The sequence below is a fragment of the Felis catus genome, chromosome E1 (genome assembly GCF_018350175.1).
Source record: "Felis catus isolate Fca126 chromosome E1, F.catus_Fca126_mat1.0, whole genome shotgun sequence".
Taxonomy (NCBI): Eukaryota; Metazoa; Chordata; class Mammalia; order Carnivora; family Felidae; genus Felis; species Felis catus.
Window position 1 is genome coordinate 17,660,528 of NC_058381.1, and position 12,723 is coordinate 17,673,250.

Sequence of the window (12,723 nt, forward strand, 5' to 3'; positions counted from 1 at the left end):
CGCCGAGGACCTAGAGAGAAAACAATATTTGCCATGAGATCCCACCACTGCCACTCACTGGCTGTGTGACAACTAACAACATACTTAATTTTCTGAGCCCTGTTTTCTCATTTGTAAAGTAGAGATAATGATCCCTCCCGTGCAGGGATGCTGTGAGGTTCGAATGAGGTAATGCGTGTAAAGTGCCCGGCAAGTGGTAGCCATCAAATCGGGGTGGGTTCTTTGAGATCTTCTGTCAGGCGGTGGCTAAGGCTGCTTCCGTGGGGATCACAGGCTTAGGAAAGAGCCAAATAGCATGTGATGTCTGTTGCTTTACTGGGCTATTGGCTCTGGGGAGGTGATGGCCTTTGTGTTTGAATCTTCAGTCGGGTACCAGGTTAGCTTGATGGCGCCCTCTTGCCAGGAGGTCACATCTCCCAGACGCCACCTCTGTGCACACCTATCAGGGATTAAAGGCAATGACAGACTTTGGAGTCTGGGCTTTTACAACCCTATCTGAACCTCAAGTTTCCTTATTTGTGAAATGGGGGTAATCACAGACCTTCCTGGAGCAGTGTTATGACGACTGGCTTAACAGAGACGGTATTGTATAAAACAGAGCACCTGGCGCGTAGGGAGCTAGCTCTCAGCGACCACGAGCTGTGCTCATTAGTTGGCCTGGTCTGCACTGGAGACACAGGAAGAGGCTCCTCTCGAATAACCTCTTTCTCTCTCTCTGTTTCTGTTTGCAGCAGCGAGGCGGGGTACCAGGGCCCTGTGCTAAGCACCCGTAATCCCCCAGGGGTGCCACCCCCAAAAGCTGTACCCCACCATGTTTAACCTAATGAAGAAAGACAAGGACAAAGATGGCGGGCGGAAGGAGAAGAAGGAGAAGAAGGAGAAGAAGGAGCGGATGTCGGCGGCAGAGCTGCGGAGCCTGGAGGAGATGAGCCTGCGTCGTGGCTTCTTCAATCTGAACCGTTCCTCCAAGCGTGAGTCCAAGACCCGCCTGGAAATCTCCAACCCCATCCCCATCAAGGTGGCCAGTGGCTCTGACCTGCACCTGACCGACATTGACTCTGACAGCAACAGGGGCAGCGTCATCCTGGACTCGGGCCACCTAAGCACCGCCAGCTCCAGCGATGACCTCAAGGGTGAGGAAGGCAGCTTCCGCGGCTCTGTGCTGCAGCGGGCGGCCAAGTTTGGCTCCCTGGCCAAGCAGAACTCACAGATGATTGTCAAACGCTTCTCCTTCTCCCAGCGGAGTCGGGATGAGAGTGCCTCAGAAACCTCCACCCCTTCCGAGCACTCCGCGGCCCCGTCCCCGCAGGTGGAGGCGAGGACTCTAGAGGGACAGCTGGTGCAGCATCCCGGCGCAGGCATCCCTCGGCCAGGGCCCCGGTCCCGAGTGCCTGAGCTGGTGACTAAAAGGTTCCCGGCTGACCTGCGCTTGCCCCCCGTGGTGCACCTGCCACCGCCTGCCCTCCGGGAGCTGGAGCTGCAGCGACGGCCCACTGGAGACTTCGGCTTCTCCCTGCGCCGCACAACCATGCTGGATCGGGGCCCCGAGGGCCAGGTCTACCGGAGGGTGGTTCACTTTGCTGAGCCCGGCGCGGGCACCAAGGACCTGGCCCTGGGGTTGGTGCCGGGTGATCGTCTGGTGGAGATTAATGGGCACAACGTGGAGAGCAAGTCCAGGGACGAGATCGTGGAGATGATCCGGCAGTCCGGGGACAGTGTGCGGCTCAAGGTGCAACCCATTCCGGAGCTCAGTGAGCTGAGCCGGAGCTGGCTGCGGAGTGGCGAGGGACCCCGCAGGGAGCCAGCCGATGTGAGTGTCCCCGTGGGCAGCTGCGGGGGAGCAGGGATTTGGAAGTGTGCTTGGGCGGATGACTGGGGTACTCGGGAGTTGAAGTCACGCCACTCCTTGGCCCGAGGGACAACTTACCTGGCCCGCAGGGAGGAGCGACCTTAGCAGGGGCTGGTGCACAGTGATACAAACTTCTTGATGCGAGGGTTCGGGCTTTGGGCACCATGTTTCCTGAGCCCTAAATTGGGGTGTGGAGGGTAACACGTGCCACTTCAGATGAGAGACAGTCCGGACTACTTGTCCAGCCCGGTATCTGGAGTAAAACGTAGGATTTCCGTGTTATTTAGATACTAGACTTGAAAGAAAAAGATGGACTATTTCAAATCAGGGCTGTCGTGGAACTTCTGGGATGTGCAGCTGTTTTGCTAGCTCTTGGGTAAGATGATTTCAGACCTCCTCTTGCCCTTGAGTGAGGAGTTGAACAGGAGGTAATGTTGCAGCGATAAGCAGGGGCCAGATCATGGAGGACCTTGCAAGTCATGATAGGAATTTAGATTTTATCCCAGTGAAATGGGACCATTGTAGGGTTTGAAGCGGGGTTGGGGGGAGTGACTGGACCTGATTTATAAAGATCACCTGGGCTCCAAGAGTCATTACTACCTCTCCTGGAAGAAGAAAACACCCTGGAGATGCAACAGGTGTCAAGCCTACAGAAATAGTCTGACCTGACTATCCGTGAGACCCCGCTCAAAACAGCAGTGGAAGGGGTGACATAGGAGTAGAAGAGATTTAGATTATATGTATGAACGGGGTCTCCAGGGGGACAGCGATCTCTAAGCCCAGGGGTCTTTTGACTCCACCTATAGCGTGGCTACATATCAGTTTGGAATGTTCCACTTAGAGACAGCACATGAGGACAAGCTGGCCTCTGGCCATCCCTGCCTCCCAGCTGTCAGGTTTTCGGACTGCCCAGCTCTGGTGCCTGCAGCCTGACCAGTACACAGGCTGGCCGGGACCTCTTTCAGCACTAAGTGACCAACCAGATGTGTCCAAGTCGGAAGTGGGAGGAAATGCTAAGGAAGCAGGCAGAGTCCTGGTCCTAGCTTTCTCTCAGGGAGGGGAAGTGGATGCTCAGATGGCCTGGGGGGCCTGGGAGCTGCAGGGTCAGAGTCTGGCAGGAAGCCCTGGAACTGGGTTCCGGACCTTCCTTTACTCGGGGCCTGGTGGAGGTCAGGCAGTTTTGCTAGTCAGGAAGGGGTAGTGCATGGGAGGGAGGCTGTTGTGGGATCCGCGGAAGGACCTGGCCTCATTTATTCCGGAAACTCACAGCGAACACCTACTGTGTGTTAGCCACCAGACTAGACTGAGCTCAGGGAACCACAGTGTAGAGGGAGTGGTCTTTATCTTAGAACCAAAGCCCATGCTATGTTGCCATGCCTGTCTACTTTCTCCCAGGCTAACATTGCTTTTAACAGATGGAATTTTCTTCTTAAAGAATGAGTCCCCTAGGGGACTGTTGCCAGCTCCCTGCTGAACCACAGCACAGGCCTTTGTGGGGCCCTGGGCCTGGCATCCCAGATGCTGTTTAGTCTTCTCTTTATAGCCTAGGGATCCTCTTGGCATCTCGTATTTCTCGGCTACTCTCCCTTCCCAGCTAGCTGCTGCTCCCCCCCATTCCTGGGGAAGTGGATGGTTTAGCTTTGGAGACCCTGGTACATTCCACACTACAGCTGGTATCCCCGAGACCCTGGCTTGCTCTGGCCCCCGTGGGCAAGGGCAGAAGTGCCCAGAGGACTTCCACAGAGCATGCTACCCTCACGAGTCTCCCAAGAGCCATCTGAGAGAACAGCGAGAAGCCTAGAGCTGAGGAAGCTCCCCGCCCCCAGCTTCCCCTGCCTGGCAGGTGGCAGGGACTCCTGCCCCAGCAGAGAGGAGCAGAGTGAGCCCCGCATCCTGGCTTCCTGGGACAGGCCTGGAGTGGGTCTGTAGTGGCTGCAGTTATCCCCCTCCATCTCCTCGTCTTCCTCCCACTCCCACTCCGGCTCCGGCTCCTTTCCTTGGCAGCAGTTCTAAGCTCACTTCCATGCCAAGAAGAGTCTTCCCATTTCCTCTGGGCTCCCAGGCGGGGCACCCTGACAACTCTGGCCCCACGAGGACACAGCTCCTGGCGGCCACCCTGCCCGTCAGGTCATCCATCAACTGTGTCCACACCGCCTGTCCCCAGGGAGCTCTGAGGGAGCTGGCCGGCCATCTGTTCTCTTTCTGCTACACAGATGGAGACCAGGCCTCATGGCTCCTCTCCGTGGCCTGTTCAGAAGGCCCCAGGGAGAGACAGCCCCTCGGGTTTCCTTCTCACATGATGTGTGTCCGGAGTGCTTGGCTCACACCTCCATGTGTCCCTGTAGCTGCTAGCAAGGTTCCACTGGGAGTAGGGGTGAGCCACTGTAGTGGGATAGACATGGGGCCTGATGGAAATCACTCAGCAGGCCTGGGAGGAGCAGTTCTTTTCCGCCCTCCATTCGTCCACTCACCTATCTATTAAATAAACATTTGTTGAGCACCAACTGTGGGCCAGATCCTGGGATCCAGTGGCGACAGCACATAGTCCCAGCCCTAAGGAACTCATAGTCTGGTGGGAGAGATGGTCAAGTAACAGATGACAATGCCATTTGAGAGGCTCCCCAACAGGGGCCAGTACGGGGCCCTAGGGAGCCCTGCACAGAAGAGGGACTTTAAGTACAGCCTTGGGAGTGATCACCGGGAAAGCTGACATCCAGGTGGGAGATGGATGCCGGAGAGGCAGGTGGAAGTGGAAGGCCGTAAGAGACACGTGCCAAGACCTTGAGGCTGGAGAGAGAATGACGCATTTGGGGGATAAGGCTGGGGGGACATTGCACGGGGGAATGAATATTGAGAGAAGTGGCAGAGGAGGCAAGCAGGGGACAGGTCACAAAGGCCCTTGTGAGCCAGCCTAAGGAATGTGAACTTCAACCAGAGGACAAGAAGCAGCTCACTCAGGGAGTGATAGGAACAGATCTTAGAAAATCTCTCTGGCTGCTCATGAAGAATGCTTCTGGGTGTAGCAAGGGCAGCCATGGGGAAAACAGCAAAGGGCCTATCGTCATCTTAGTAGAATGAATGGAGGCCTGCGCTTGGGGAGAAGCAGGGGCGATGGAGAGAGAGATCAGACGTGAGCAACTGAGGGACTGTGTAGTCTTGGTGACCGACCAGTGTGGGGGATGGAGGAGAAGAGGGGTCGAGTGGGATGCATCTTTGGAGGAAGATGCTAAGTTCTTTCCTTGGCTTCTCAGGGAAAGTGTTTTGGGCCATCTGGTTTGGGATCAGTTACTCTTAAATTGTCTAAAGGCAAAGCGTTCCCTGAGTCTGGTGTCGGTACAAATGAGGATCTTAAAACCCCAGTTGGATCAACATTCCTTTCTCCTCTTCCATGAATCTGAGTGGGAAAGTCAAGGGCCCACTGAGAAGGAAGAGAGCCTGGGAGAGAGGAGAGCCAGCCCCTTCTGTTTGTATCCTGGTGGGCCCATCGCAGGGAGCAGGAGTGTAGGATGTTTCTGCTAAGCTCAGAAAAGCCCAGCTGGCTAAACCCTGGCTAATGTGGTTGCCCCCCCTCCCCCCACCACCAAGGAGCTAGCCTGCAGGGGACGCCTACCCAGAAAGCACTACTTCCCTGAGCTTCGAAGATGTGGTGGGAGGGGAGAGGTGTGGATGTAAAAGAAGGCGCCCACCCCTTCCCAGTCAGGTCTACCTCCCTGGGCTCTATGTAGCTCTCAGGCATTTACCGGAGATCTGTGATTCAGTTTCTTCTCGCTTTGGACGGTGGGGTTTGTACTCAAAGACTATAGGGCTGTGAGGTTCCTTAAAAAGGTTGTCGTGTCTGTGTAAACCACCTGCTTATGTAGAGTTGTGTAAACCACATTTGTGGACTTCAGCAGATAGTGAACGCTTAGGAAGATTGGTACCTTTCCCTCTGCCCAAGCTCCAAAGCCATCCAGGGAAGGTAATTTTGCAGTTTCCTTAATTAACCCATCCTAGTGCTTTCCCATCTGTGCTCCTCGTAAGGTTTTCTTTCCAACGGGAACTCATGACGCTTTTGTCCAGACTCTGTCCCTGTGGCCCTGTCCTCAAAGACAGCCAGCTGCAGGAAGCGCTGGGATGCCGGGTGCTCAGGCCTGCAGATGGGACATCAGTGGCCTGGCAGGAGACTGGCTGGTCGGGGTTGCCCACATCTGGGAGAAGGGCAGGGGCCGCTTTGCCAGGAAGCCCTAGACCCCTGGGCAAAAGCTATATGACCCTCACCAACCTTGTCTCCAGGACCCTGGTTGGGTGGTGGCGGTGGGGTCGGGGGTGGGGGGCGGGGGGCGGTACCTGCAGGAGTGGAGATTGCAGGATTTCAAGGGGAGACTGAAAAGTCTGCTGTTCCAAGTCTGCCAGGCCAGCTTCTGAGCAATGGGCTTTCCCAGGGGCTTCTGGTGGTGGAGGTGCTGGGTGCTGCCCGGGCTCAGTGTTCTAGAATTGCTCTCTCCCTAATGTTACTCCAAATGATCCCCAGAGATGTTTTTGGTTTTTTGCTGGTTCGTTTTAAACAGAAAACTCTTATTTCATTTGGTGCCAAAGCTTCAGGTACTTCTGACATCGGAGTCTCACCATGTGAGAGCTCTGGCTGGAGGCCTCAGAGTAGAACTCAGACTGAGTTCTTTTGATAATGAGGCGGCCAGTGGGAAGGTGTCCAGGGCATGTGACCTCGTGAGTGAAAGGTCTTTAGGAGCATTTGGGGGGTTACCTATCCTGGATTAGTGGGGCGCATGGGACCAGCAGCACCGGGTGGTGGACTAGGTCATTTCCATTCCGCTAGGTCTCCCTTCTCTGTCCTCAGAGGCATGTTCTGCCCTCTTCCCCATGAGCTGCTAGACAGACTGCAGCCCCAGAGTGCCCTGGCCACCCAGCCCGTGGGTGGTGGGCACAGTGCCCAGGCCACATTGAACTGGGTGTGGGCACATGTCATGGTCATCTGTTGTTTTCGCAGGCACCGCTTGGAGCCCTGGGCGGGGGGGGGGGGGGGGCAGGGCCTTGACTTGAGGTGGTCTGCACCGGCCCCTTCTGGCCCTGGCCAGAGCCCCTGTGGCCTCCCCCCCCCCCCCCCCCCCCCGGTACCCCTGGCCACCCTGTCCGCAGCTCCCTTCTCATCTCTTATTTACATTGAAATGGTTCTGGAAAATACCAGATACGCAAACACCCAGACTAGGGGTGGGTGAGGAGTGGGGTGAAGGGGGGTGTGTGGCGGGTGGGAACACAAGTATTTTAAAAATGCTGCAGATCTCTACAGCGTTTCCCAGAAACCACAAGCACGCGGTCCGCCTGCCAGCAGCACTCCCGCCACCCCGCCACGCTCAGCCGCTGGGTTCTCCTCACTGTGGCCCGAGGTGGAGAGCAGCGTCGGTGGGGGTGGGGGCGGGGGACCCAGCCGGGGAGGGGGCTGCCTGGCGCCTCCATTGTCAGTCTGGGGCAGTGGGTACGCTGCGCCCCAGGCGGCCAGCAGCGCTGGGGGCGCCCGCCGTGCCAGGCAGGCGCTGCAAAGGCGTGGAATCTTCCTGGCTGCCCCCCTCCCTCTGTGCACTTTGGTGGGGGGGGGGGGGGAGTCGGTGGGCAGCCAAGCCCAGAGTCCCCTCGTGGTGTTTGGCAGCAGCTTCTGTTCTGTTAAATACAGGGGACAGTGTCAGCAAAGCTTTTTTTTTTTTTTTTTTTTTTCCAGTTGTTGGCTCCCGTTTGGTTGGGAAACTGTTTCCTCAGACCTGGGTCACCACTCTGGCTGCCTTCATCTCCCGCCATCGGTTTCTCAGAATCGGGAAGTGACATGCTTCCCTGGCACTCGCAGCCCGGCCGCTTTGCAGACTCTGGTGTAGGGAGGAGTGTAGGGTGTTTGTCCCGCGTCCCGGGTGGCGCCCAGGACGGCGCCCAGGGAGCGCATGCATGCTCCCTGAGTGGCGTCTAGTTGATCTGGTAAAGGTTCCGCTGAGCAGAAATGCCTTGAGGGGAGAGCATGAGAGAGAATAGCCAGGATGAGGGTCGTGGCTGGCGTTAGGACTGTTCTAGCTGCTTTACGTATATTAACTCATTTAACGTTCCCAACACCCCTTTGAGATAGGTATTACGATAATCTTTATTTCATACATGAGGATACCCGATTACACAGAGGTTAAGGATAAGTACATTGCCTAAGGTTCCAAGGCTATTGACTTGTGAGGAGTTGAACTTAGGGCATCGGCTCCTTGCACCTCACTGGTGTGCTGTCCGGGGCAGAGGAACGCAGCATCTGGATATAAATCCATTGCCCGACCCAGGCCTGCGTCCTTCTGATTCCTGCGGCCCCTGTAGGTGTCTCCTCCAGAAGGGAAGGGGAAGTGAAGAGTGACTGGCCATTCTTGCTCTCGCTCTGTGGATGGCGAGCTGCAGGAGGGGGTGACTGTCCCTCTGTCTCTGCAGAGGATTAGCCAGAGGAAGAGAGCCCGAGTGGCAGCAGGTGGGATTTAATCTGGTGGGAGCTGGGAGAGGTACTAGAAAGCGCGGCTGCATCTGTCCCGGCAGTATTTGGCTGTGGTCCCTTGGAGGAGGGGCAGGGGCACCCTTTGCCCCTTACACATCTCCCCTGTTAGACCCTGGGGGGCAGGGATGGTACCCCTCGCCTGTTTGGCCCTTACTGACGCTAGTACTGACCTCTGCGATACTCGGGGTGGCAGGGTCCCCAGAGTGTCACCTCTGACCAAGAACAGGTCCTCTTCTGTCGCATAGGGGCTGCACGCTGTTGTTTCCTGGTGTGCACTCTGGGGGGGAGGCGAGGAGCATGGCCTGGCAGAAGGCCTAGCGGGTAGTGGGTGTGCAGCTTGGCTTCTTCCATTGAGTCCCTGCTGTTCCTTATGTCGATAAGACTTTTCCTTGCCCACCCTCACGCCCTCATACACATCGGCCCCAGTTTGAATGTCACTTCCTTAGGGGAGCCTTCCTTGACGTTCTCAGATGTCACGTCCGCACCCTGGCACCACCGCATCCTTCTCCTTCATAACATTCACCAAGATTGCGATTAATGGGTTATCTTATGTCTCCAGTGCTGGAGACCTTCAGTGATATTTGTTGGATGTTTGCTGAAGGAAAGAAGATGGTTGTCTGGCCAGGAAGTCGTTTCCCATTCTCTCTGCATTTACCGCAGTTTTGGTTTCTAGAACCCTTCCCCCAACTAGCGTTGGTGTTGCGTCTGCAGTACGTCACCATGTTCTACCCGCTACCTTTACTCCCGACTCAGTTTCTTGTGGGCGTCTCAGCATCTCCCGCAGGAATGGAGGAGAGATGGGCTCTGGGCGGCCAGGAGCAGGAGCCTGGGGAAGGGGCTCTGGGAGGAGGGTCACGGGACGGCCTGTCTCCTGGCCCCGCACTGGTATCTTTGGGAAGGCACCAGGCTTGGGTGAGAAGCAGATTTGGGGGCATACGGAGTCACTCTGTGCCCAGCCCGGGGGACCTTGGAGAAATGTGCTTGTCTTACTGGCTGCAGGTCTCTGAGGAGGTAGGATGTGGCCCAGCAGGGATCAAGGCTTCCTCTTTCCTTCTGCTGCCTGCGTGCTGGAATGTCAGCAGGCTGGGAATTTTCACAGCAAGGATTTTTCCCAGTCAGAGCAACAGATTCCAGCTGGAGCCTGGGGACAGCTCCGCATGGGCAGGGGCTGCCACAGAGGGCCAGGGTGCGTGCTGGGGCACCCCAACGGCTCCCCTGTTGGGGCCTGGGCCTCATTCCCATCCTCCATGGGAAATGCAAACATCTGTCTCTCCTGTGGGTCCGGCGGAACCTGGGCTTCTGGAGCTGTGGAGCTCCGGAGAAGCAGTGGGAGGCCTTGGGGACCAGAAACTCCCCCTCAGTGAGGAGAGAACGTGGCTGGCCATGTCCCACAAGCCTCACTTCCTCCAGCCGGTGAGTCAGGAAGGGGAGCCGCCTCGGATTCCATCTTCAGGTGGGGCCGTGGGCTGCCAAACCCAGGTTCTCTGGCCTGTGGGGACCTACCAGCCTTGGCAGGAGGTAACACTGCTGGCTTTGTCACCCTCATCTGTCCCCCTTTCTCTGGGCCCCATAATGCCTCCAGGACCCGGTTCCCTCTCTTAGCGACCCTTCCGGCCTCTGTGCCCCTTGCCCTCTGATCTCAGTTCTACCGGCCCCTCCCTTCCACTCCCATTTCTGCAAGGAGCTGACTCACTTCCTCTCTCCCTCCCCAGCTTCTCTCACCGCCAGGCCCTATGGCGCGCAGGGTACCCACAGGGAGGGGAGATTTCTCGCAGGGCACCTCCCGGGCTCTTTTTCCTGGCAGTAAGACTGAGGCCGCCCCTGGCTCTGGGCAGAAGAGGGCTGGGGGGGGGGTGAGGGTACATGGCTCTGGGCTGTAGGAAGGCCAGATGCAAATGGCCTTGGAGCCTTGACACAATCACGGTGGGATGTCAGGAAGCCTTGAAGGGCACCTGCTCCGTATCACCCTGTGGGCTTGGTTCTGTAGAAGAAAAAGCCTGAAGATGCCATCCCTGTGATCAGGAAGCCTGTGCTTTCTCTAGAACAGAAGACATCTGCAAAAAGATAGATCTCAGCCCGGGGTGGCATGGGCTAGTGGCCAAGCAGTGAGAGCACTGTCAGGCAGGATGATACGGTCATGACTCTCTGTGACACCCAGTTTCATGGCCAGCCCCATCGCATCATGGGGAAGGTATCTGGAGATTCCAGGGCCAGGGCGAGGAGAAGAATCTGATGCTGTCTGCCTGCTGGTTCTCCCTGCTGGGAGCTTGCCTCCTGCCTCTCCTGGCCCCTGCCTTCTCGATGATCTGTGGACCGGCCTGGTTGTGGGATTGATTGCAGAAGCCGGCAGCCGAACAGCAGAAGGTTTCCTGCCTGAGTGGCTGGCATCTCCTAGCTTGGCCTCCTTGGAGCTATCCAGGCTGTGGAAGCCGGTGCGCCTGGCACTGCGGGCACTGGGGACGCAGCCTGTGCTGGGCCTGGCACAGCCTTGGATCCTCCCCTGCGGGTGGCCTAGATTACCTAAAGAACAGAAGCACAGGGTAAGGTCGAGTCCCTAATCACTTGGCCATGCATCACGTTCAGTAGTGGCCAAAGGGAAACTGGGCCTCCCTCCCGAGAAGCCTGTGGCCCTGCCATGGGCTGTCTTCCTAGAATCAAGTGACCGGCAACATTCCTGTTCCCCTTAGCACTTGGCTTTGCCTGGCAAAGAAGCCTGCAATAATCCTGATTCTGGCCTCAGGATTTCTGGACAATGACAGGTGTTTCATATTTAGATGAGGTTGGGGGTGACAGGCTGGAATGAGGCCTAGGTGTGGCGAAGGTGAAGGGCACCAGCCTGACCACCCCACCCCAAATACTCTCACCCTTGCTGGTGGGAGGTGAACCGCCCCACACAGGCACGCGGATGCCTGTCTATTGCTCCTCTTCCAGCCCTGCTTTATTGTTCCTCGCCACCACCCATCGCTACTTGGCCTTGACCTGTGGAGCAGAACCAGGCTTTGTGACAGAACACCTCGTTGGGAAATGGCTTGGGATACGCATGCACGCATGCGCACGCACACAGACACACTCACTCACACACACTGTAAAGTTCAGTCCGGGTATCTTTTTCTTTCAGACTCTTCCAAAGCATTTCTACCGTCAGCCTCCAGGCCTTCTAACCTGCCTTCACCTTCTCTGTCCAGACCAGAGGACTTGGTCTCTGGGGCAGGGGAAGGCAGAGTTTTCTGGCTTCTGTCAGGGCCCTGGGTTCCCCTCCCAGCCCTTGTGTCTTCCTTAGCACGCTGGTTTTCAGGTCTCTCTTCTGTGCCTCTGAAAGAGGAACCCATTCTATCAAGCGTCCCCTGTTCTCCCCCGCTACTCATTCTCTTCAAAATCCAAAAACTGCGTATCTTGTTGTTGCTATAGAAACAGACGCTTGGCAAATAGGAAGTTGGATTGAAGGGCTGGTTTTGGTTGTAGGGACTGTTTTCAGCAAATTTGGGGAGGGGAAAGAAGAGGCGGGAGGCATAGGCAGAAGGGCCCACAAATCGGCAGTTGCAGATGATTATGTATATATTGTTAATACGTTGGTGTATATTGGGTACAACATGGACTCTGGAGCTGGACTCCTGGGTTCGAATCCTGGCTCTGCTACTTACTAGCCGTGTGATCTTCGGCAAATGATTTGATTTCTCTGTGCCTCACTTTCCTTATCTGTAAAATAAGAATAGTAATAGCACTTTCCTTGCAAGATTGCTTTGAGGAGTAAATGAATCAATACATGCAAATCACTTAGAATAGCGTTGTCATCATCATTAATCTGTCTCTCAAGTGCTGGGAGGTACTTGGTGCCTGGGAGTTTGATGGGCCATCTGCCCACAGGAATGCCACATGCCTGTTAATGACTCAGCCCTGCTGGGGAAGGGGGGGCAGGGAGCTTCACGCTCGTCCCCAGAATGGCGCTTTTACCCTCCAGGTGAAGATAGGGAAATAGGGCCCAGATTTGTCCACAGGTTTACTCAGGGCCACGAGGCAGCCACAGAGCATGTCCTGAGGCTTTCCCCTGGGCTTCCAAACTAGTCTGTAGTTTGATGCATCTTTAAAATTGTGCCACTTTCCCTTTCTCCATGACTGCCTCCCTCCAGTCAAATTCTTGGCTGACGCCAACCACTTTGGAATACCAGGCTTCTTCCTACCGACTTGTTTTCCAGTTGAACCACCAGACTCTACTTTTTTGTGGTCTCTCTACACCTTATTTTGCTTCTTCACGCCTGCCTTGCTTCCGGATCAGAGCTACGCAAGAACTGAGGACAGAATGGAGGCACGGAAAAGAGAGGCAGTCCCAACCTACCAGTTCCTGGGTCTGTTCTCTGCTCCGTCATCACACATA

General features: G+C 56.2%; 1 protein-coding gene across 26 annotated transcripts in view; it reads left to right on the forward strand.

The window, feature by feature from the left end:
- MYO18A (myosin XVIIIA) overlaps positions 1–12,723 on the forward strand; it is a 102,103-nt gene that overhangs the window by 12,001 nt on the left and 77,379 nt on the right. For all 26 annotated transcript variants that reach the window (XM_045045119.1, XM_045045120.1, XM_045045121.1 and 23 more), the window contains exon 2: positions 732–1,810. In XM_045045119.1, coding sequence (XP_044901054.1) covers positions 812–1,810 — 999 coding nt within the window. In that variant the 5' untranslated portion in view covers positions 732–811. The remainder of the gene's footprint in view (positions 1–731; positions 1,811–12,723) is intronic.